Source organism: Tenrec ecaudatus, chromosome 1 (genome assembly GCF_050624435.1).
Source record: "Tenrec ecaudatus isolate mTenEca1 chromosome 1, mTenEca1.hap1, whole genome shotgun sequence".
Classification (NCBI taxonomy): Eukaryota; Metazoa; Chordata; class Mammalia; order Afrosoricida; family Tenrecidae; genus Tenrec; species Tenrec ecaudatus.
Window position 1 is genome coordinate 189789275 of NC_134530.1, and position 26720 is coordinate 189815994.

The 26720-nt window shown below is 42.2% G+C and overlaps 1 protein-coding gene across 1 annotated transcript in view; it reads left to right on the plus strand.

Annotated features, from left to right (window-relative positions):
* PAPPA2 (pappalysin 2) overlaps window positions 1-26720 on the plus strand; it is a 359519-nt gene that overhangs the window by 286552 nt on the left and 46247 nt on the right. Inside the window, exons 17-20 of the mRNA XM_075540487.1 lie at window positions 2475-2643; window positions 5801-5936; window positions 8249-8358; window positions 24808-24879. Of these exons, the coding sequence (XP_075396602.1) occupies window positions 2475-2643; window positions 5801-5936; window positions 8249-8358; window positions 24808-24879 (487 nt within the window). The remainder of the gene's footprint in view (window positions 1-2474; window positions 2644-5800; window positions 5937-8248; window positions 8359-24807; window positions 24880-26720) is intronic.

Below are 26720 nucleotides of genomic sequence, written 5' to 3' on the forward strand. Positions count from 1 at the left end.
ACTTGTACAATTGAGTTTATCCCATAGCCCTGTCCTTGTAATCTGTGTTCAACATCACAACAGTTTCTGTGGCATTTTTTCTGAGCAGGAAACAAAATTTCCTTCTGCACACAGTTCTCTTAAATCAGTCATCACAAAAACGAGGTTCAAGCAAAACTGCTTTTGTGAAAAAATTCACTGTAACCAGCCAGCCACACCCTCCCAGGTAATGCCACTAGGTGCACCAACACAGAGCGAGTTCCTCGATGCTCACCTAGCGGGAAAAATGTGTATTACAAAAGCTTTGCTCTTGCCAGTGCAATTCTGCTTTTTAATGAGATGATTGCATTACAAAAATTATAATTTTGTTCTGTGAGACCTTGGGATAGTTAGGTAACATCACTAATATGTGTCTTTATGTATTGATGGTACTAAGCAATGGTTTCATTTGCTTCATTACTATAGTATTAGATTCAATTTATTAAAATCTAAAATCTGCCTCACCATATTTCTGGCACACCGTCCGTCAATTTTGGTTGAATGATCTAATACAGCAAACTGTTTAGTCAACCCTTAACATAAGGCAGCCACTATTGAAGTTCCCAAAGATTACAAACAAAAATGCAATGCAGCCTCTTGTATTTAAGAAGCTTCCAGTTTAGTAGGAGAGACAGACATGTGCACAACTGTGGTATATGCTCGATTGTAGCATTGAGCAAGCAGAAAGGATATAATGTACAATAACCCAGAATGCCAAATTCGTTGCCATCGAGTTGATGCCAACTCATAGAGACCCTGCAAAGCAGGATAGAACTGCCCATGTGAGTTTCTGACACTAACTCTTGATGAGAGTAGAAAGCCTTTTTTTTCTCCCGCAAGGGGAGTGATGGTTTCAAACTTCTAGCCTTGAGGTTAGCCACCCAACATGTAACCATTGTGTCACCAGTTAAAATTCAGATGTAATTGGTTTTACTGAACTACTGTCATTGTTGGGCCATTAGGCGATTCTAACTCATGTGTGCAGAAGAGTTTTCTTGGCATTAATCTTGAAACCAGTGAGCGGGTTTGAACCACCAACCTTTCAGTTAGCAGCTGATTGTCCACATGAAAAATAGTGAGTTGTTGAAGTTGTGTTACCTATAGTTTTAGAACAATAAAACAGAATGGGGGGAAACTAACATCTTCAAAGATCAGATTGTCATCAAAATAAAATCCAAGTCAATAAAAGGGGAAGCAACTCAGGATGTACAAGATTGGAGGCCTAATCGAATCAAAAAGAGCAATATGACTGTCGAAAATAATGGCACTGTGGATTCGGTATTGGAATGCTTAACACAAAGATTGGTAGTTCAAACTTACTGGGTACTCCATGGACCAAGGTGAAGTTCTCCATTCCGATAGAGATTTACAGTCTTGGAAACACTATCTACAGGGTAGCTATGAATAGAAATTGGCTTGATGCCAGTGGGTTTTATCTAAGTGGTTAACTGGGTCAATGGTCAAAGAACTCATTTTACTTTGGAATCATAATCCTATCTATAACCAAGAGTGTTCTGATCCAGAAACTTCACCTATCAGAAGGGAAATAGAATGGAATTCTTCAGAAACAGAAATTCTTATTCTGTTGCCTCTTGTCTATTTCCTCTCTCCATTTGGGAGCATAGAAACAGTTATTTTGGGGCAATATTGATTCACATCGACAATGAGAATCTGATCAAAGCTATCAGCACTTTCCCAGGAAAAGCTGGACTGGGAAACTCACAAACAAAATGGGTGTAGTAATCTCTGGAAGGTGAATGTCCTGTTGAAGGTCAAAGGAAGGGCCTCTATTTATAAGACGACTCATTGTTTTGCCTTCTTCCCTCTTTGAAGAATCAAGCAATATTGGCAGCTTAATTGAGTCTGTTGTTTTATTGGCCATGATATCCCTTTGATCAATCTTGGGTGGTGCTCTGAGTGTATAATATCTTCTCCCGCATGCCCACCCACCCAGCGTTTCCCAGCACATGTGGGTGTGAGGCTGTCGGGTGGAAGTTCCAAGAAGCCTCAGCTATGGACATTCTGCATCCAGCGCTGATAGTTCCCAACCTCGCTTGAGAATGACATTCAGCTTTTGTTGTTGTTGTTAGGTGCCATCACCTGGAGTTTGACTCACAGAAAGCCCAGGTTGCAGAGAACTGCCTCATAGGCTTTTCTAGGCTGCAATCTCTATAGCAGAGCCCTGGGCTTTTCTTCCACAGATCAACTGGGTGGGTTTGAACCATGAAACTTTCAGTTAGCAGTTGAGCACTTAACCTGTGTGCCAGCAGGGTTCTTTTGATCACCACTGATACTAAATAAGAATTACTATATTTTGTTCCTTAAATTAAAAGTTAGGCTGAGGAAATAAGTGTTTGACTACCAACAACCGTGCATTATATCTGTTGCGGAGGTTCTGGTCCTGGCCACTGACCTTGAGGGAATTTGATGAACTATTTTGTTTCTTATCTTCTCAGAAAACTCCTGAACATCAAGTGCCTGGAGAGTGGACTCTGGGAGCAAGGCAGCTGCAACCCAGTGGTGTGTGAGCCTCCTTCTCCCATCTTTGAAGGCTTGTATGAATGCACCAACGGCTTCCAGCTGGGCAGTCAATGTGCGCTCAAGTGCGATCGGGAAAGTGAAAGGGTAAGGATGACTTCTTTTCCTCCCCTCTCCTTCCTCTCCTGCTCCTTTGTAAACATTTTATTGTAACGGATAGACTTCTTTTTGGGGGGGTGACACCGATTGCAATCACCATATTGTAATAGCACCCCTATCTTTTCCATCCTGCATTTCCCATTTCCATTCACCTCTCCTTCCCCTTCCTGTCTTCTGAACTTGCCCTGGGTAAATGCCACCCCTTTGATCTCAGGGTTTATTGTTCTGAGGAGCATAGACCTTCCTAGCATTGTTGTTCACCTTATAGGCCTTTCTATTATTAGACTGAATGTTGAACTCCAGGGGTGAGTTCAGTTTCAGTCTTGAAAGGTGACTAAGGGTCCTAGTCATACTGATTCTACCAGCCTAATCCTTTTATGATTTAGAGTTTTGATCCACATTTTTTCCTCACACTATCCAGGATCTTCTATTGTCATCCCAATCAAAGCAGTTGGTAGTGGTAGCTGGGTAGCATCTAGTTTTTCTGCTTTCTTTGGTTTAATCGGACCATTTGCACTGATTGTTTCCATGCATCTTTGATTTTATTCACTCATTTCTGCTTCTGAAAAAGAGACACCAAGAGTTGGACCTTAGATTGTCACACACACCTTTTAAAACTCCGGTCACTATCCACCAAGGTAGGATATAGAACGGGGACTTTGAGGATTGTTGTGTCAATTGATCAAATATGCTGAGACTATGTTGTTGAGCCGCCAAGCCCAGTAATTAACTCCCTTAAATCCTTTGATCATAGCTAAAAATTTTCATGACTTTGTCCCCTAAATGCTCTCATGTCTACATGTATATGTTTGCAGCACGTATAAATATATATGCAGAAATATTCTCTGTCAAACCTAAATATCTGTTGCAAACCATCTCTTTGAAGTGTTACAAAGATGTTAATTTAAAGACTAAGGTGCACCTGTTCCCAAGCCAAGGTACTTCAATCACCTCATATGCATATGAAACCTTGGCAATGAGTAAGGAAGAGTGGAAAAGGATTGATGCTGCTGATTCATGGTGTTGGCAAGGAATATTAAATATATCATAGACTCCTAGAATAACAAACACATCTGTATGGGAAGAACTGTAGTTATAGTACCCCATGGAAGTGCAGATAGTGAGGCTTCATCTCACTTACTTTGGGCAGGTCATGAGGAAGGGATAAGGCCCTGGAGAAGGCTATCATACTTGCTAATGAGTGGGGTTAACAAAGGAGGAAGACCCCCAAAGAGGTGGACTGACACAATGTGTGCAGCAATGGGGATCACACGGGAACGCTCATGAAGGTGGCTCAAGATTCAGTGATATTTCATTCTATTTTACATGGGCTCCCTCTGATTCCTAATCAACGTGCTGACGTCTAAGAGCAACAACAGCTCACCTAGGTGTATTCATGAATTTAGTCCCATTCACCTCTCACATTTCTCAGCTTGCGTGTCTGTCTACGCAAAGTTGACTTATTGAACTGCTTTGGGTCATTGTCTTCTCTCAACGGCCAGTTGGGGAATGCTTAATAGAAAGGCTTGGGGCGATTCCCAACAGGCAGGACCTTAGGAAGGTCAAACTCTAACATGGGGGTTAATATTATTGGGCAAGGAATTCAGAAGATACCACATTTTGAAGTTTTCTTTCCTAAGATTAGACCTGTCTCTGAAATAAGAACCTGAAGGTTGGGCACATGAGCACACTCCAAAGTATTCTCAGGTCTGCTTTAACAAAGTGACCTCCTCTCATGCATGGCCACTGACCTTGCTGAACAGAAACACGAGTTCCTCAGTGTGTTAGTCCAGGTAGACTAGAGAAGCAAATTCATAGATACTCATATGTGTATAAGAGAAAATTTTATATAAAGGTTAATTGTACATTAAGAAAGCATCCCAACCCAGTCAATTCAAGCCCATAAGTCCTATATTAGCCCATATGTCCAATACCAATCTCTAAAGTCCTCTTCAGATTCACAAAACACATACAATGACACCAAATGCAAGATAATCACAGGCCAGTGGATAGAAAGTCTTTGGATCCAGTCGCGTTGTAAGCATTTCAGCGCAGACTGGGGTCTCCATGTGGCTTCTCCAGTTCCCAGGGCATGGGGTCTATCAGGATAGAGCCATGTGGCTTGTCAGGTCTTGTCAGTAGAACATCATCTCAGGGAGTGAGCAGAGAGAGAAAGAGGTGTCTCTTACCTCCAAGAAGGAATACCGAATTTCCCAGAATTATAGGAGAAGGTCATGCCCACACAGAGGCCTCACTGGCTATGAGCCTATTGACAGACTAGACTCCACCCCTTCATTCTTAATCCTCTAAAATTGACACCAGATTGTGTAACTACCACATTTAGCAAAGCTAAGAGTGCTGTTTGACTGTATCGCAGTGTGCAGCATTGCAGAGTAAGCCCTGAAAGACACATGTGACTAGAACATGCCAAGAAATGGGACCCCAGAGAAACCAAACACATCAGTGTGCACTCATGGGCTAAGGAATCAAAACTAAAGGGAGAGTTGTGTATAATTTTGAAATCTTACTGTCTTGGGCTTTGTGAGGTAAGTGTTAGCCTTTGTGTCCTCCATAAAATGTCTTCCCAAGGCTGAAGGTGTGCAGCCAGGAGTTGTGCCGCTCAGCATGCCCCTGAGGATAGGGAGTAGTGGAAGCATGAGGTCAAAAGCACTAATGTCCCTCGAGGTGTCCATTTACCCAGAAAGAGAAAAAACACCTTCAGGAAAGATATGAATTGATTTCACCAGACGCAACCCATCTTGAAAAATTCTGACATAGGCCCCCAGCAGCATTTGTGTGATAATAGAGATTGTAATCAATGCAAAACCATACCATCTGGGGGAAATTTCCAACAATATCTCAGAATCACTGGGCTAAAGTTGACAGCCTATCATATTTTTATATAGCAAACATGTTCATGATTTCCTTATGGCAAAAGGGAATTGTCCTTTTGATGTTTTGGGGGGGCTGTTTTTGCCTATAGCAATATTGGGGGGGTATGTTTTGTTTTGTTTAAAGAGTGTCATTTAGTACAGGTTCTAGAAGTTGGAAAATACTGCCATCTGGCTAAGTGACTCCCTACTCCTACTCTAAATAAAATTAGAAAAAAGAATAAAGGAGATTTTCTTTAACTTTGTTTTCCTAGCTTCCTATCCTCTGCACTAAGGAAGGACTGTGGACCAAGGAGTTTGAGCTGTGTGAAAACCTGCGGGGGGAATGCCCACCACCTCCCACCGAACTGAGTTTCGTGGAATTCAAATGTGAACACGGATATGGAATTGGTAAGACTACTGGGAGGGGATGTTCAATGTTGCTCCCATTCACCTGGACTCGGCTTTCGTGTTCTCCCTTGAAAAGTAGGAAGACTCCTAGCTGCTTTGGTCAAACGAAAATGTATAGCAGCTCTGTTCTTGTTATTCTTCCATATGTGTGTACAGTCAGTCCAGCTGCTGAGCCATTTGCAGCATGTCTGCTCATATGGAGAAGGAAGCCCATGATGTGCCTTGATTAAAACACTCAGCTGCTAAACAAAATGCCAGTGGTTGGACAGCCCCCACCCCAGTGGCTCTGCAGGAGAAAGATGTGTCAGTCTGTGTCTGCAACAATTTACAGCCCTGGCAGCTCAATAGACTGGTGCTACCCTAGCCTTTGAGGTTGCTATGGGTTGGAGTCAACTCAATCACAATGGGTCTAGTCTTTCTGGTCATGGCAGGACACGAAGGGATGGATTTGTGACAGGATCGGTGGTTCCAAAAAGAGAGGTGGGGATGTGTAGCCATACGCCATGTGTGTTCAGGACTCTTCCACGCTCTCTGCACTTGTTACTGGAGCGAATCGTTCCTGGAAAGGACAATCTAATATTACACTTGCTTGCGTTGCTCTTCGCGCATTCTTTCTCTGCAGGAGACTAGGCTCTGGAGTCTTTGGGCAGCTCAGTGCTCAAGTACTTGCAATTAAAAGTCCTTGTGGCCAGACCTGATTTATAGTAATGTTGACTCAACTTTGCCCTGGCTGGGTCTGAGCACTACAGAAGAGAGACAGTTTGTGGGAAACCACATGAGATTACCCATCACTTCTGAACTGCCCAGGCAAGAAGTGATCATTATAAGTGTGAAATGCCAATGCTATACTTTAAGTTCAGCAAAAACCTCCTTAGTTGCTGGAATGTTCTTTACCATCCTCCAGTTGTTCTTTTCACTGTGATACCTTGTAGTCTGGCATGCGATGGGGGGGGGGGCGGCGGGGGGGGAAGTGCACAGATTAGGCCCCTTCAGTGGTCTCTCCTGAACAAATGCTTATCTCCCAAGACGTTAATTTCTGCAGTAAAGTATCATGCACTCGCATGTCCAGAATGCTTTAAAATGATATCGCTCTTTTGAATATCATAAAAGTCACTGAGAAACAGATAGTGAGAGCTGAAAAGATAGGTAGTGATCTATCTGTATACCCAATGCCACTGGGTTGATTCTGACTCACAGTGACCATAGAAGACAGAGTAGACCTACTCCCCAGGGTTTCCAAGACTGTCAATCTTTATGGGGGAAAGAGTCTAGTTTCTCTCCTGAGGAGCAGCTAGTGGGTTTGAACTGCTGACTTCACAGTTAACTTCCCAACGTGTAACCCCACTATCTCTCTAGAGCCCCTAGTGTTCATCATAGCTATATGACAGGAAGGCCTTGGGATTTGGCTTCTTGCAATAGAATTTTAGAAGATTCTTGAACTCCACATACGAGAGAACGGAACGATATTTTTCCTTGAGAGGCCAACACGTGATCAAATATTCTGCTTCTTTCCCCCTTTGTTTTCTCTTTTAACCCCATAGGTTTCTTGGTGCTCAACAAGATTATCATCAGTTTAGCAGCTTTTATAAATTTGCCTTGATAAATTCTGGGTTACTCTTCCCCCTAGTTGGTCAAGCTCTGGATTAATGGGTTATGCTTTGGGCTGTTAACCTCAAGGCCAGCTGTTCAAAACTACAATCCACTGCATGGGAGTTAAGAAGAGGCTCCCTACTCCCATGAAGGGTTACAGCATCAAAAACCCATAGGGACAGTTCTGCTTTGTCCTTAAAGGTCATTATGCTTTGGAATCGACTGGATGACAGTGAGTTTAGGTTTATCTATGCATCTATCTATCTATTTATTTATTTCTCTTTTAGTAAAGCTCTTACTTACTTACTCATTGTGACAATTATAAACCTCTAGAAGATCAGTTAAGCAGGGTTAGTATTAAACATATTTAACAGACATCAACAAATCAGAGATAGATTTTGGCTGGCCAAAGTGCTGGAAGTCAACTGGATCAGGAGTTCATTTTGTAAGTACTGAGTCATGCAGCATTTGGGTGATCCTAAAGAAGGAGCTATGATGTACTGAGTAGAGAAGGGGGCACTTGGGGCACTTGGACCCATGCAAATACCTCTTAAAAGTACACAGTAGAAGAATATCAGTCTTGTCAATTATCATCATCTTTATATGACAACCGATCATGTACAAAGCAATTGTCCTTAAATAATCAAGGCCATGGATTCTAGGATGGAAAGATTGAGATCGGAGTATATTCAAGCCTCTATCACCTATTTCTGTTCCCACAGGAGCAGTGTGCACCCCATCATGCATCGTCCCCCCAAATGATCCTGTCTTGCTGCCGAAGAACATCACTGCTGACACTCTGGAGCACTGGATGGAACCTGTCCAAGTCCAGGTGAGGAAAGGGACACACTTCTTGGTCGAAGATGGGGGGAAACTGAATGTCTCCTCACTGACAGGGTCTTCCCTGGGGCAATTTCTGGATGGTCAAAGCATCCTGAAAGCAAACAACCCCATGGGTCATTTCTAGAGGGGAGATCTATAAAGAAAGAAGGATTCTTGAGGGAAAACAGAGCATATGTCTAAAGAAAAGCTTACAAGATAAGCTAGAAGGAAGATTCTGAGACGTAGCAAACAATAATATAGGATGTGTATTATATAGGATTAATAGCTATAGGATTACTATATCAAATGCTAATGAGAAGCATGCCTACAAGTATAAAATGAAGTTCAATAGATCTTCAAAGGCATGAGAGGTGGAAAGGGAAGAACAAGTTTGAAAAGGGGAAAATAAAACTACTTTTATTTTTAAAGCAGAGAAAGTAAAAAGGCACTAAGTAAGAAGAAAGCATCCACCCTATCCCTATCTCTCAGTTCCTCTGACCCTGGATACCCTTCCTCTAAGCTTTCTCCTATTCAAGATCACCGTCATTAACAGTCACTACATTACATCTACATCTACAAGCCTCTTCTCTGGGCGTTTGGTTTGCTTTCTTTTCCATCTGAAGTGGTCTCACGTGTCTGCTTCCCTTCCCCACTCTCCTATCACTGATATAGACCTTGAGTGGATCTTCTTCTCCCTCTTCATTGACCCTTCCAAGTCATTCTCTCTCCCATGTCCCTAAACTCACCCAGATTTGAATCTAATACCAACAGAACTAACTAAACACCACTCGGATTGCTGCAGTCCTCTGGTGCTTAGACCACTGCCCCCCTTCCTGTTTATTTCTTGGAATGTATCTCCAAGGTCAGAGTCACTTTTGCTAAGACTCAGAGTGCTTATTAATTTCAATATTTACACTTTAGATTCTTCCAAAAGACTGGCCAGTCTGCTCCATGATCTCCTTTCCTCTAATGATCTCTCCTTTGCCCTAACTAAGCTTCTATCCCCATCCCCATGCCCTAAGAGTATAGGGCTTAAATGTACAGTATTATTCTCTTTAGTGCTTCCTTTATATCAGTTTCAAATATTTACTCTGACTAACTACAAGTTTCTGTGTATTCAGCTCACTATCTTGACTCAGCAACACTTAAGACTCCACTGGGACATTGCCATTCATTGATTTTTGACTCTCCTTCATTTCTTCCTCTCTTCTCTCGTGTTCTCCTTCCCTCTTTATCTAGCTTGGCTATTCCATGGATAGGCACCATCAACTAGCCCTTGTCCCATAGTGTTTCATAGTACTCTCCAGGCTCTGCGCCACTGTGTACAGACTCTGTGCTTGAAGAATATGCACATGCATGCTGACAAGGTTCATTTTAAGGCCATGAACATTAATCTCAAATGAACCACACTGACCACCCAGCAACAAGATGGCATGTTCTCTACAATTTTCCTGGACATGAAGGAGTCCTAGGGCTGCAGTGGCCAAGGTCTTGCGGCCAACTGAAAGGGATCATAGCCAAACTATATGGCTGCCCACAGTCTGCAGACATGTCCACTCATGATTGCTTCAGCAGAACCTTTAAAAACTAAGTAAGATAGTTTACATTAGATGCTTCCAACACTCTAGGGGAAGGGCTGACATAACAAATTGGTTTCTGAAAGGAAAAGACAACAATCCTTACAGGACGGAATTGAAAAGTTTGAAACTTAACAAACACTTTCGTTCCAAGAAACCAAACTCAGTGCCATCGAGTTGATATGGCCTTGTAGCGACCCCATACGACAGGATAGAACTGCCTGTGAGTTTCTGAGACTCTAACTCTTTACAGGAGAAGAAAGCCTTGTCTTTCTCCTGTGGACTGATTAGTGGTTTTGAACTGCTGACCTTGCAGTTAACAGCCAATTCATAACCACTACACTGCCAGGGTTCCTCCTTTTGTTCCAGACCCCCCAAATCAGTATCGTTTAGGCCCAAACAAAACTCTTAACTCATTCATTAGCTCTTTTATTCATATTATGTAGTGAAGAATGTTGTTTACAAAATGCACATGGGACACTTCATGTTTGGAAAAATTGAAACATTATGGTCAATGAGAAACATGGACATAAAGATGAGCATCCCTCTTGCACACTAGCAACGTCAGACCTCTGAAATGAGAGTGTGTGTCAATAATGGGTGATTTCATGATGGGATGCACAATTTAACTGTTTTTATAAATAAGAAAGAATGACGTATATACCAACTCTATTGCATTGAACAAAATTCCTCTTGAAGCCAAATCCTTTCCATCCATATTGATTGATCTTGAAAGCTAGTCCACATTGTACTTTATTTTAAATTCGGTTTTCCTGGGTAGCTGATTAAGAAGGAATCTTGAAAGGCAAGTCAAACCTTGAACTCTCTTCTTTAGTAAGCACCCCAGAAAAATCCACTGTAACATTTTGAAAAACACTGTTATTATAAAATACAATGGTGGAAACATAAAGTGTTTAAGTACGAGCTATAGCTATTTAGTGGATTGTTCACTTATTTAATGCAAATCCCTACCATCCTCCATACTTCCAGTACCTTTTCAGCTGGCAAGACTCTACAAAAATGCATTAAATGGCATCATTTTCTCTAGTCTGCTTTCGGGAATGTCATTCTTTGTAAGAAAAATGATACCTTAAATTTGGATAATACCTTAACATTTTCACAATTGTTTTCAGTATATCACTACACTTAATCCATCACAAACAAATAATCAAGGAAAGGAGGGGGTCTCCATCCTTATTTTTGGGGTAAATTAGCTTACCTGACAGGCAACAATGGAGCCAGAGTTATAGCTCAAATGATCTGATTCCAAATCCAGTGTGATTTCTTCTTACTCACCCTGTTCCGAGTAGTCTTGTTATTCATCCATCCACCCATCCATGCATTGTCCTGGTGTATGTTTGGATGGCTTGCCTATAGAAAACAAGATACTCCTTATTCACATAACCCCCCCACCCCCCAAAAGTCTAAAAAGTAATATAAGAGAGTTATTTCCTGATAATCCTACTTTCCCGTATCTCAAAAGTGGATTTTTATTTTTTAAGAACAAGTGAGCATATTTTTTTAGGTGCCTACTGAATTTATATGCCTTTCTTTAATGATTCTATTGGTTTTTATTTCTCTAAATACTCCCTGACTCATAGGGTGACTTTTTTTCCTTATTATTATAAAAAGGAGAATTTCTGAGAACTTAGGTAATTTGGTATTTTGATGAAAAACAAGGTAGCAACTGGCAAAAAATGCAAAAGTGAAGTCATCCAGCATTCAGATATGGTATGACTTACACTTGGACTCTTGAGGGCTCATCAGCTAGGATGAGGACATAATGCCTCCTTTGCAGGGATGTTAATTAAAGTTAAAAATAACACATATGAAGTGTTCTGTACAGAATCTAACACTTAGTTCTGAATAAGGTTCACATGAGATTTCAATTAACTTATTACAAATCTTTCCTTGGAGATTTCCTCCATCTCTGAAACGTTACCAGTTACCTCGATGACACAGATATAAATATGTTTCTATGGGGCTTTTTGGTTTTAGATTTATTTTTGTGAGAAGACAACATGCATTGATTATTTATTTGTCCTCTATTAGTAGTATAATATAATACTCTTAGGACAATATATAATACATATTAAAATTATATGTATATAATTTTAAGTGTCTCAAAGCTTGCTGGCTCAAGGAGACAATACACTAAGAGTTCAATGTACATAAAAGGACTTTCTGGGTCTTTGTCTTTATAATGGTGTTTTCCTCCTTGTCCTAATAATAGACAGGGATTTAACCCATTCTGTGGTGAGAACTAGAGCCCTTGTGGTGCTATAGATTAGCTATTGGTCTGCGAACCACAAGGTCAGTTGTTCAAACCCACAGCTGCTCCAAGGAAGAAAGGGGAGGCAGTCTGCTTCCATCATGTTTACAGTCTCAGAAACTATCTACAGGTTGGCTCTGTGTGGGAATGGACGAGATGGTAGTGGATCTGGTTTGGGTTTTGGGTGGTGACGCTGTCAGAAGAGAATTCCCCAGCAGAATGGAGATACACCAAAAATAAAGAAATGCCGGCAGTGCAACTATCCACGCCTGCCAGCCAAGGAGCTTGGGAATGGGATCCAGGTGGTTGGGGTAGCCACGGGCAGCCACAGGGCTGTCAATGGCTGGTTTTCCAGAAGCAGTTCACCAGGCCTTTCTTCTGCGGCACCTCTGGGCAGACTGGAACTGCCAGCCCTTCAGTTGGCAGTGTAGGGCCTAACAGGCCATCTGCACCACTCACGGACACCTCTTTTAACGCCCAATTTCCTGTTTAAACTGTACATTTCTTTAGGTGAGGCTTGGTGCCCTCCTCATCCTTCATACTTCACATCTCCTACGAGGTGAAATGAACAATGATTTCAGAATGTAGTTGTTGAATGAAACTAAATACCCCTCCAAGAGGGTGGCCCCTCCCTCCGCAAGTCATTTGTTAAGACAAACTTTTCCAAGGTTCTATTTTCAGGACTGTCCTACCTACTCTGTAAGGCAAGTTATTTTTATTGTCTGACTTCAAAAGAGGAAACTCAAAGGGTTTGAAGAAACTTGATAAAGGAGTGACCCATTAGGAATGTGATTTCCTAGGGGGGGGTTGTTTTGTTCTACAAAACGGCAATTGTTTGCATGTAAATGAATATGGGAAAGGGTGTTTCCTTTGGAGATATCAAAGATCCATCATGCCATTCATCTTCCCTATTATTTTACTGCATAAAATCACTTTCATGGGCTAAACAATGCTTACTGCTTATTTTTTAGAAATATCATGATTATAAATTAGTAAGGTCCAAATTAAACTTACAAATATCCTCAATACCACGTGAAAGCCCTTTCTCAACTCCTCATCTCTTCTGTAAAATTGTTCAGTGATATCAAATCTCAGTGTTTCTGGTGTTAAAAATAAACAGAAGAGAGAAATGAGTGGGAAAGTGGGATGTGGTACCCTCCAAGAGCCAGCGTTTCCAAGTGAATGATCTCATCCTCCCTCTGGCCTACTGATCCTTAGCCTGCAGCCCCACCCCCACCCCCACCCCCACCCCCACCCCCTTCCCCAGTGGACTGCACAGTTCTGAGAAAGAGCTCTAGAGACACTGGTCATAAACCAGTGGGAGAAGAGCAATCCACGTCTCATCAATCACAGTTACTCAGTCGTGATTCCCATGAGTCTCCGGGCATCAGGTCCCATATCCTCACTGGTGACGCATACATCTCTGGGTCCTTGTCCTACTTCCTAAGCCCATTGAGCGAAAGCAAATCCTCAGTGCAAAAGAAACAGGGATTTTATTGTCTGTGCACACAGGCACCGTGGGGGAGTCTCCTAACCAAAATGTCACGTGCTTCTCAAATTGGGGGCACCTGGGTCTTTATCCCTTCCAAATTTCTAGGATTCTGACTCCTTCCAGCCCCTCTCTGCCCTCTCATCTGATTCCTTCCATAAGTGGCGATCCAGATGGTAAGTAGCATTCTCCTCAAAGCTCTCTGGAATGTAGAATCTAGATGAACCTCTCCTGTGAAACAGCCCCTAGTAGAATAGTGGATCAGCTGATGTGATTCTCTCAAGAGACTCTTGGGTCCACAGTGAATTTGAAAGATGCTGATGTATTTATTGCACGTGACCTCAGACCTGGTTCAAACCAGGAGGACCCTCTGGCCATTCTTTGCATTGAAGGGTCTTGGATGGAATGCGGCAAAAGATGGAGGCTTTAGCGAACAGTGGCTCCGAGATTACCAAAGGGAGTGAGTGTCCCATAATAGAAAAGGTGGTATTGAATGTATGTATGTATGTGTAGATGGATGGATGGATGGATGGGTGGATAGATGGACGGATTGTGATAAGAGCCCCCAATAAAATGATTTTTTTTTTAAAACAAAGAAAAGGAGATACTGGTCTCAGGGTTCCATCACTACAGAGGAAGAGGTAAAACAGACCTGGATGATGGGGGGAATAAACAAGAGACCAAACTCACTCCCACCAAGACACTTCTGAGGCATAGCCACCCTCAAGGACAGGGTAGAAAAGCTCCTATGGGTTTCTGAGACTGGAACTGTTTAAGGAAGGAGAAAGCCATGTCTGTCTCCTGGGGAGCAGCCAGTGATTTCAAACTGCTGACCTTGTGGTTAGCAGCGCAACATGTAAGTACTATGCCAAAAGAAAGAAACGTTAAATTGCAGGATAGTGTGCCCAAGTTCAAATACACATGTGAAAGAGCACTATATTTTAGTTCAGGTTACATGCATATGCAGGAGTAAGAAAAGTATCACACATCTGGGGAGTAGTAGTACGCCATGGTCTTTTGTAATTAGCAGTACAGTCTGTGAAGTAGGTGTTCTCAATTAAAAACAAACAAACCCAAGAACAATGTATGCATACATTGGTCTTTCCATGGGTATTTTCTTTCTGGAATGTTGAAAACAAATATTTGATACTTTATTGTTCACAATTTATTAATCTGAGAACTTGATTATATAAATATATAATAGTGATGTTGTGAGGTAGTTAGCTTAGTGTGCCAACCTGGCCGATAAACACAGGTGGGGTTAATTGAAGGGCGGAGGGATAAATGGCTCAGTGAGCCTCGCCTTTCTAGTTCTCGGGTCTCTTGCTTTGTGATGGGCAGACCATGGTGCAGCTGCCTTAGCAGTTCCCTGCTTCAGCTGGCAAGGCTGACTTCCTGCAAGAAATCCCCAAGGAGAAGCTGCATGGACTTACTCCGATGCAGCCCTGGGTGCTGGAGTAGCTGTGTGGAGACCCATGCCAGCGCCACGATGCTTACATGTTCACTGATGCAGCGTTCCTCCCACAGTTGGCATCACTGCATCTGGAGGAGGACTTTGTGGATTGGTGTCAGACATATGGGTTAATGGGTTAATATTGGACTTGTGAGCTTGGGCAGCACTGGGTTGGATGTTTTCTTGATGCGCACTTAACCTTTATATAAAACTCTCTCTTATGCATGAGTTTCTGTGGATTTGTTTCTCTAAAGTACCCAGACTAATACATGCTGGCAGCTGTATAAAATACAGGAAAATAATGATAAACAAATTAAAAATCACTCTCACTGTGAGGTAGGGAAGGAGGAGAATGATATAAGAGGAGTGTGCAGGGGAGACATTAATTGAAAATGGAGTGACTTGCACTCGTATAACAAAAAGAAACCAGCAAACTATTTGATACAGGTAGACATAGGGCATGCGGATTTTCTTTTTGTTTGCTTTTTAAATAATTTTAACTTTGTGAAAATGATTAATATGATTGGCATTTTTTTAAAAGTATTCCAAAAGTGAAAATCATATTCTTCTTACCAAGAGCTGTCCTTTCTCCTCTCTCGTCCCTTTTTACGGCTTTTCTTCCTGTCGCTCTTGCTTCTTTCCATAGCACTACATCAATGACCACCATTTGTCTGTCAGTTTGCCACACTGTGGTGGCTGGTGTGTTTCTGTGATGCTGGAAGTGATGTCAGTGGCATTTAAAATATCCACAGGGTTACTCAATGTGAGCAAGTTTCAGCAGAGCTTCCAGATTAAGAACAGATGACAAAGGAGGAATGGGCTGCCCCATTCTGAGGAAGTGGTTGCTGAAAGCCTTACGGACAGCCCTGAAACACTATCAGCTACCAGACAAACATCATGAATGGCAACTGAATAGGGCCAGGGAGTCCCAGAAAAGAGTCCCTCTGGTCAGAAGGCACACAAAACCTGACTGAGGAAGAGCTTTGTAGGGACGACCATAGTGATGTGGATGGAGTAAAACTTTTGGCTCTTCCATTTGTGACTGGGGCACCACTCAATCAATATGAGAAGAAACAGCGATAAGCATCTAGTAATAATAGGAACTTGGAATTACAAAGTATGAATTTAGAAAATTTAGAAGTTGTCAAAAATTAAATGGAACACATACACATTGATACCCTATGCATCAGGGAGCTGAAATGGACTGGCATGAGCCATTTTGAATTAGAGTCATATGGTTTACTCTGCCAGGGATGGCAGATTCAAGGAATGGCATCGAATTTATTATTAAAAGAAGTCTTTTGAGATCTGTCTGGAAGTACAATACTGTTTGTGATCAGATTGTACCTACTCACATACAAAGAAATCTAGTTAATACAATTATTACTGAATTTTACACACCAAGGAAATTCAAGAATTCCACTGACTTCTTCAGTATGAAATCGATCAATCATGCAATCAAGATGAATGGATAATATTGGCGATTGGAGTGCAAAAATCTGAAGCAGAGAAGAAGCAACAGTAGTTGGTGCTTCGTGACAGATATAAGCTGGGGGTCACATGATAGATTTTGGCAAGACCACTGCCTTCTTTGTTACACATATCTTTTTGCACCAACATAAATGGTGATCAAAAATGTGAACTTCCCCAAATGAAATACTCAAACCTCAAATTGACTACATCTGTGGGAAGAGATGATGGAGAAACTGATGCAAGACCAGCAGCTGATGGTGGAACAGACCACCCATCGCCCATACATGAGTTCAGGTTGAAGCTGAAGAAAGTTAAAATAAGTCTATGAGAGCCAAAATAGGACTTTGAGGATATTCTACCTGGATTCTGAAACATCTCAAGAACAGATTTGGCGCACTGAACAACAATGACCGTAGACCTGATGAGCTGTGGGATGAAGTCAAGAACAGCATACAAGAAGAATGCCAAAGGTCATTTTAAAAGCTAGGAAAGAGAGGCAAGATCAAAGTGAATGTCAGAAGAGACTCTGAAACTGGCTCTACGGCAAATGGAATAAATGGTCAAGCAAGAGAGCTGAACAGCACATTTCAAAGGCATTTCAAGAAGACAAAGTAAAGTGTAATATGCAAAGACCTGAAGTTAGAAAGACAAAGGGAGAACATACTCAGGCTTCGAGTGGCAATATTGAAAGGTTCGATGAGCTGTGAGCTATAGCGTCAGCAGTTCGAAACTGCCCACTGTTTCTCAGGAAAAATACTAGACCTTCTACTCCCAGAAGAGTTACAGCTGCAGAAAGCCTCGGGGCAGTGTTACCCAGGCTTATAGTCAGAAGCAACCCCATGGCAATTAGTTTGTTTTTGATGGGCAAAATATCTAACTGTACAGGATGCACCAAAATAAGATGGAAGTACTACACAAGGTCCCTGTGTGTAAGTCAACAAGAATTGGTCGACATGCATTTCTTTCAAATGTTAGCATATGATTGATCATGAACCAATGGTATTGAAGAAAGAAGTACAAGCTACCCTGAAGGTGTTGGTGAAAAACAAGTATTTGGTAATTGAGAAATAATAGTTGAAATGTTTCAGCAAACCGAAGCAGCACTAGGATCCTCATTATTCTATACCCAGAAATCTGGACGATAGCTACCTGGTCAAACAACTAGAAGAAAGCCATCCCAAAGACAGGTAACTCCCCCAAATGCACAAGTTATAGTCTCACAACAATGGCACGTGCAAGTACATGTTAGCTGAGGATCATTCAGTGACAGTTGTAGTAACTCCCTGACAGGGAACTGCAAGAAAGACTGAATTCAGAAGAGAACGTGAGACCGTATATTATTGGTGATGTCACATGGATCTTGGCTGAAAGCAGAGAATACCAGATGTTTACTTGCATTTTATTGACTATGCAAAGTCATTCAACTATGTAAACTGTAACACTATGGGGAGCTTTGAGAAGAATGGAAGTTCCAGAATACGTCATTGGACTTATGCAGAACCTGTACACAGACCAAGAGGCAGTCATTAGAACAGAATAAAGAACAGTGCATGGTTTAAAATCTAGAAAGATGCAAATCAGGATTCTGTCCTTTCGATCTGAATGCTGAGAAAATAATCAGAGAAACTGGACTGTATATAAAAAACATAACAACCGAGTTGGAGAAAACCTTATTAAAAATTTGCAATATGCAGATCACACAATTGTGAAAGTGAGAACTTGATGCACTTGCTGACAAAGATGAAGGATTTCAGCCTTCAATATGACTTACAACTTAATGTAAAAAAAATAACAAAATCCTCACAACAGGACCCATCTGTAACATCATGCTAAAGAACAGATTGATAGTGTCAAGGATTCATATTCCTTTGATCCATAATCAGTGTTCACGGAAGCAGCAGTCAAGGGCTCAAGTGACACATTGCATTGGGTATACACAGTCAGATGCCTTCATGTACCCAATAAAATACAGACAAAAGCTATAAATACCTTTCTAGGAGTCTCCAATTTCAGCGGAGACCCATTGAGATTAGCAATAATACTCCTCGTTTCACATTCTCTTCTGAATCTACCTTGAACTTCTGGCAGTTTTCTGTCAATGTACACTGCAGCCATTCCTTAATTATCTGTAGCAAATGTTTGTTACATGAGATACTAATGACATTTTCAATACCTTTCACATTCTGAGTTATTGGATTATTTGAAGTGCACATGATTGTTAGTCTCTCCTAGTTCCTTGACCAGGTATCTGTTTCCCAAATTTATTGACATAGGACAGCAGTGTTAAGCTAGCGGTCCATGGACTGTATGTGGCCCCGAGGCAATTTTTTTGTGGCCCACGATGCTCTGAAATAAAAAGAAAAATATAAAAATATGTTATGAAGAAAATAGCACTTAGGGGAGATTTAGGCAATACCATGCACACAATTTCCTCATTAACCCATTTAACTACAAGACAAGTATACACGTGGCCCAGTGCCTTTCCTGGGGGTCTGTGGATGTGTTTAAATGCACTGACTCAGTTCCGGTGACGTTTAGAAGCGATATGTCTGCCACTCTCACTGTCACGTGATGTAAACTCATCCCAGTAGTGAAAAGGTTAAAAAGAGCATGCTGAGTTGAGCTGTTATGATTCATACGTAGCAGCAACGCGAGTTAACATTTTTAGAGGGAAGCCATTACGATTGTGCATCACGTTTGTCAGCTGTCCAATATTTTGTGCTTTTTATTAGTTACTTTGTTATATTTTCCGATCACAACATAAGAAGTAAATGAAAACTAGTAGGAGGAAAGCGCTGGCAAGTTTGGGTAAAAAAAAGAATAATTTTGTTTTATAAATACGTTAAATTAAATAAATGTTTAAATAAAAGCAATTATATAGTGTTTTAATTACCCTATCCATATTCCTGAATCCTCACTGCAAAATATATGTAACAAAATTTGTAAATGTGCTGTGGCCTGCGTGAATCTGGCCCGTTGCACCAGATGGCCCGCGTTTTCATGGAGTTTGACACCCCAGCGTAGACTAATAAGTACGTCCATGTTGCAGCTGGCAACTGAGACATCTCAGCAGTACACCATCAGCTCCTGGAGCCTTGCTTTTTGCCAATGCCTTCAGCACGCTGAGCTCCTTCTCTGAAACCAGCTGTCCTTAGTCATCTGCTACCACTGAAATAATTGAACAATGATCGATTCTTTCTGGCGCAGTGACTCTGTGTATTCCTTCCATCTTCCTTTGAAGTTTTCCTGCATCGTGGTTCTCCCAACTCCATACAATCTTTCAATAGGGAAACTCAAGGTCTGAGTTTCCCTTCCGTTATCTCAGCGCAGGTAAACCCTGAGCATGTTCTTTCCTTTGGGTTTCAAGCTCCAGGTCTTGGCATATTTCATGATAATATTCTACTTCATCTTCTCAAGCTGTCTGTTGAAATATTCTGTTCAGCTCGTTTACTTCATTATTTCTGTTCATACTTTAACTACTCTGAGTTCAAAGGCAAGTTTCTGAATATTCTGACATCCCTCTAGGTCTTTTAATTCTTCCTGCCTTTTAAATGATTTTTTGTTTTATATTTATATATATATACATATCCTTCTTGACTTTTATATTTTACACCATTAACATAGATTATCTAGTAATAAAATTACATAAAATACAAAGTTGGAAATGAAGGAAAGAATATTAGAATAAAATATTTGACAGTAAAAACAGATTCTCTTCCTTTGTTCTCTCTCTCTCTGATGAAATAAATTCTTTTATGTGGCCTTTTGCCTTGCTTCTTCAGAAAAACACCTTGAGAAGTTTTTCTTTTAAGTCCTGAGGAATGACGTTTTCCCAAAGGTTTAGTATTGCTTTAGTAAGTTGATTGGCATTCGGGGAAAATTGTAAACACTTTGCACTGACAAATTTTGTCGGGTCCCAGGTTTCAGCCTGCTATTTGATTGGTCTGAACACAGACTGGTCAGTAGGCTAGGCAAATGAGGTTAATTGTGGGCCAACTCCACCTTTTATGCAAATGAAGTGTCTGTGGCCTACGAAGCAGATATTGGTCAGTTTGTGGCTCTATTGGAAAAGCTAGGTCTGGAAATTTCTATATATACATAGCCAATAACCTAGAGGTCGACAGTAGAGAGAATCGGCAAGAAGAAGCAGAAGTAATTGAAGGAAAGAGAAAAAGAGAGAAGAAAATAAACAGCCAAAGAGTTGTAACACTGCAGACAGTGAGGACTCAGTGACAGAACCAGTGATGACAAGCCCCAAAGTGACCCAACAGCATGTCTGAGAGTGTTAAACGACCTGGCCAAAAGAGCCAGCCTAGGCAGAGTGAGGGGAGCATGTCCTCGGGGTGCTGACAGGAGCGAGAGAGCTGTCCAGCACTGAAAATGGGAGATGCTGTCGACAAACTTTTTGATTCCCGAGTTATAGCCTGTTGATCCTAAGCTCAACTTGTAGTCTGCTGGTTCATAAACTCAATGAAAGTTAACATCCATAAGAGTCAGTATAGTCTATGTGTTCTGTAAGGTCATGGCAATGGGTTTTTGAACCCAGCAAAGAACTCGGGAGTGCCTGGAAGGGATGGCTGGTGCAAACTTGGTAAAGGCTAGACAGTGTTCTCCATGTCAAAGAGATCATGCTTGGACTGACCTTCATCTCCTTCTACAGTTGGACAGATTCTGCTGCTGAAACGTCCTCTTATTGTTCCTATTATTTGACACTTGCTGGCTTCTCTTCTTCTTCTTTTGTCCGTCTCTCTCTGTCTCTCCCATTTTAGAATTTTAAAGGAATTAAAATAAATCAAACCTCTGTTTTTATGAGCGCAGCGGATGGGGTGGGCATCGGGAAGGTACACGAGGAGATGACAGTCAATTCCAAGTGTTCGGCTGAGTTCTGGCTATGGTCTTCATGTAAGGGTGTCGAAGCTAAATATCCCTGGACGTTAAGGAATTGTGCCTTTCCAACTACCTTCACATCCAGTTTTGAGCTCTTCAGAGGCGCGGTCTAGGTTGGTGGAGCTTCAGATCTCCATGGTCACTGCAAATTCTGCCTCTTAGTGATTTGGTTTACATAAATAAATTGGCTGTCTGATCGGGGTGAGTGCATGGAGGTCTTTACTGCATGCGTGCTATGAAGAGGACTACAATTGTCATACATTTTCTTTTCAAGGTTATAAATCATTGCATAATTTTGCCATTACTATTATCTGGGAAGATCAATACCCTGTAAAACATTGATACATTATATAAGACAAGTCATGATTGATCCTAAGAAGTGTTACAGTGGAGCCTGCTGTAGAATGTAAACAATAATCATTTATACTTAGCAGGGTTATTAGTCATATGAAAATGGTTCTGCTCAAATGGCTTTGAATGGAGGAAAATAATTGGCTTTTTCAGTAAGCTGAACACCCTTCTTGTGCTTGCTTACACTGTTTATTTGTTTTGTTAATTTTTTAAAAGTGTATTGAAAATTTAAGACAAGGTACACCGCATATTATTAATTTTAGAGGTTTAAAAATCATTATTTGAGTGGAGTGGATTTTATATTTCTTTCTCTTTATGAAAAAAAAAACGAGTGTCCTGGTGACATCTCAGCTAAGGCTTAGACTGATAACTGAGAGATAGCTAGGTGGTTCTGACCCACCAGCCATGTCATGGGAGAAAAATGGGGCTATCTCCTATAAACATTCAGCCTTGGTGGCCTTGTGTAGGGTCTCTATGAATAAGGATGAATTCATTGGCAATGAGTTTGTTTTACTTTTAGGAAAATGGTCAAGGAAGAATTTTAGTGTGTGGTAATATTCCAGGAAAATATTCTATTTCCATGACTAGCCAGGAAGTATGAATTCATATGATCATTGTTGTCATCTGCCATCTGATGATTTCTAACTTAATAGTACCCGATCAGATGGGGTAGAACTGCCCTCTAGGGCAGCAGTTCTCAACCTGTGGGTCACGACCCCTTTAGAAATCAAATTACCCTTTTACAGGGGCCGCCTAATACATCCTGCATATCAGATATTGACATTATGATTCATAGCAGTAGCAAAATTAGTTATGAGGTAGTAATGAAAATAATGTTATGATTGGGGGTCACTACAACATGAGGAACTGTATGAAAGGGTCCCGGCATTAGGAAGGTTGAGAACCACTGCTCTGGGGCTCCTTAGGCCACGTCGGTGAATATTACCAGGTCCGTTTTGCTGCAGAGCCACTGGGTGGATTCTAACTGCCAACCTTTGGGGTAGAAGCCAAGTACTTCATTGCACCACGAGGGCTTATTACATACCCATAGTCCTTCCCATTGATCTCTAATACAGAGTTCCAATCTGAAGATTGCACAGGCTGAACATTCTAAACTGGTTTACTCCCAATGATTATACGTATTATCTCGTGTAAAGCTCACCTCACACTGTGTACTCATTTCTTTCCCCTGCACTGAATTCTTCTTGCACGGAGTTAAAACTTGAAGATGAAGAGCGCGTAAGGTGGACTGGTGGCAGGTTTGGGAGAGAATTTAAAACGTTCTCTTTAAAATCTGCTGCGGGGCCTCCTTTTTGTCTTGCTGTGCATCCTGTGGCAATTTGAAATGAAACTACTCAATAAGCTCCGTGGCAATGAGTTATTGTTAAAAAGAGTAGAATATTTGTTTCTCGGGCCATTCCGTGGAATCGCCCCTTTGGAATGAAACTGCAGGGCTTCTCCACGTGATTGCCCTCCCGGCTTGAAAGAAGGCTGGCGCCACGCGAGTCCCAGCGGCTTTGTTTCAGCGGAGTGGGATTTTATTCCCTACGAGAGATTATAACCATTAATAATAATGAACAGAGAATGCAATTTCACTCCAGTCCTTGCTTGGACACTTGCATTACTTAGGATGTAGAATTTCTGATATCTGTCACGTGTCGAAAGTCGACGTCGCAGGGCTTTCTTTCCTCGGGGAAAAGTTAGCTAGTTTCTCCCAAGTGGCTCGCAGCCACACACACAAGGCATAAAGGCAAGACTGTCCGAAGACTGTAAGTGGAGCGAAGATTTAAGAAGCTAAGTAAATGCTTCCATCACGAAGAAGAAGCTGAAGGCGGTTAGCGAGATGACACATGGATTTTATAAGGGTGGGGAAGCAGTACCCCATTGGCGTGCCTCCTCCCCAATCTTGCTTTCCCATTGGCCGTTATTCTTGCATCCTGGGTGGTCCATAATCCAGCGTAGTGATTGGTCTAATTTTGCATGACTTGAGAACTTGATTATCATATGGAGCGGTGTCAGTCAGAGAGGTTATCTGGAGGAGATTTCTAGAATGGTAGAATGGATAATGTCAGGCAATTTGGAAGGAGTCATCCAAATCTCCAACTGCCCTTGATCGGATGAAGGTGGAATGAGTCAGCTGGAGCCCGACAGGGATGAGTCATCCTCATAGGACCAGTGGAATGGATCAAGTTTGATAATTAAGAATAGGTCATCCAGGCCACTAGCTGACCCTGAAAAGAATTAGTAGAAGATACTAAGCTGCTTCTTGTCCAGACATATGTCTCAGCATTTAAAAGCCATGGCACTTATGTTTTGATTGACTCCCCACCACACACAAACCACACCCAACACACTTCGTTAGTGGCGGTGGGGATAACACAGAAGAGCATACCTCCATTGAGCAGTTTATGCCTGTGCGGTTTCAAGGCAGTAATTGCATCCTTCAAGCTGCCCGGTCATTCTCACCCTCCCTTCCTGACGACCCCCCAGGTGTCTGTCTTTTTTTCCTGCATTTCCATTGGCATTGTGATCCCATATAGATAGTATGGTACTTTACAATCAACAGAACCACCTCATGACTTCTTGTACCATTATTTAAAAGTCGGAATAGAAGTTTCAAACAAATTGACCAACTATTGTAAGCCAAATTAAATATGCTATGCTATTTAGGAGGCTTTTCAATGATACCTATGACATGCCTCCCTGGAAACATTGGTACCCTGTGGTAATGGAAGGAGGGGGTTTTAAAGGAACCAGATAAACCCCTGTTCTTGAGTTTCTGTGTTGGCACCATCCCTCAGGGTTAGACATATGTCCACTGGCGATGCGAGCCAGTCAACTGCGGTATCTTAACGGGACGCAGGCATGGTCCTCCTGAGGCAGAGTTGGTTGGGTAAGTTCAGGATTTGCTTGCTCCTTGTATTGTTCATGGTGTTTCTTTCCCTCTTCCCCTTTAGAACATCCTGTGCACTGGGCGGCGGCAGTGGCACCCAGACCCCTTCCTGATCCACTGCATCCAGTCTTGTGAGGTAAGCCAGCCTCCCCTTCTCCCAGCCCCCACCCCAATCCCAGACTAGAGTTGCTCAACTCACAGGTCCAGAATGCAGAGAAATCAGGATCTTGTGTCCCCCCCACCCCCACCCCCAAGGCCCTCAATCCTCCAGTTTGTCTTGTAAATTAAGCCTCTAGGATCCATCAAGTTCACCAAGGCACTGAGGCTAGTGTCCTTGACTTCATAAAGTGAAAGCTCCAGGAGTCCCCTTGAAATGACCTGGTGAACATTACATCAGAAAGCAAGTTAGGATTGCATTTTGAAATTCAGTAAGTGGGCCCCAGAGGTATTAGCTACAGGATCACACCTCCCCGGAAGCATCTGACACCCACCTTTAAGATAAGCTTTACCAGAATATCAGCTCAAAACCACAAGTCAAGCTCATTATTGTTTGACTTAGCATGTCATGGCACTACATGGAAATTACAACCGCACTGATAAAAAAGCTGGTCTATGATCCGGTCAAAGTCATTTTCCCCCCAATTTCTTTTTAACAATCACCTGAACAAGATCCTACCCCGGGGAAGTTGTTGTACTGTTTGTTGTTGTTGAATGCCTTTGGGTGGGTTCCCAGGTAGATCAGCTCAGTGTGCATCAGACCAAAACACTGCCTGTCCTCACAGCCACCGTGTCACTCCTGTCCTTTGGAGGTCTCCATCTTTTCCACTGAACCCCTTAGCTGGTCAGCCACAGTGATGGCAAGGATAAAGGAGAGCTTTGCTGAGGGAAGCTCACCCTGGAATCCAGATGTGAGCAAGGAAGGACACTTTCTATGCCACCCCCACTGCAGCCCTTTCACCCCAGCAATATAGCCTGCGGCACACATAAATACTCCAAACTCAGTCACAACACGTTGGGTCATCCAAATCTGTCCCTGGAAAGAATTAAACCACTTAGCAGCAGTGCTTGGGTAATTCTGGCTCCTCTGTTTTGTCTGCAGAGAGAGTCTTTCACAGCCCTGATTTCCAACACCCTGCCCTCCCTTTCCCACCACACACCCAACCTGGATACTTACTCATATTCTATTCTTCTGTATCTCTGCATTTCTCCAGATCCAGTTCTGGGAAACCAGGATGCCTATGAGGCCAAACAGCAGGGAAGGGGTTGGCTGTGACAGAAAAGGGAAAAGTGTGTGGGGAACTGACAGTGAGTGTATGGGGACCAGCCTTCGTGTAGAGTGTGCTTTGCTATCGTGGAAGCAAACAAAATAGCTCCTCTTCTGCCATCATTAGAAAAACAGATGGCAGTGGAGGGAGGAGGCAGGAGAGAGAAGAGTGAGTCATCAGCAGGCAAGGGCAAGAAGGGGGAAGAGGAGGCCATGGAGGGAGGGAGAGAGAGAGAGAGAGAGAGAGAGAGAGAGAGAGAGAGAGAGAGAGAGAGAGAGAGAGAGACAGAGAGAGAGAGAGAGAGAGAGAGAGAGACAGAGAGAGAGAGAGAGAGAGAGAGAGAGAGAGAGAGAGAGAGAGAGAGAGAGAGAGAGCAGAGAGAGAGAGAGAGAGAGAGAGACAGAGACAGAGACAGAGAGACAGAGAGAGAGAGAGACAGAGAGAGAGAGACAGAGAGAGAGAGAGAGAGACAGAGACAGAGAGAGAGAGAGAGAGAGAGAGAGACAGAGAGAGAGACAGAGAGAGAGACAGAGAGAGAGAGAGACAGAGAGAGAGACAGAGAGAGAGACAGAGAGAGAGAGAGAGAGACAGAGAGAGAGAGACAGAGAGAGAGAGAGACAGAGAGAGAGAGAGAGAGAGAGAGACAGAGAGAGAGAGAGAGAGAGACAGAGAGAGAGAGAGAGAGAGAGACAGAGACAGAGACAGAGAGACA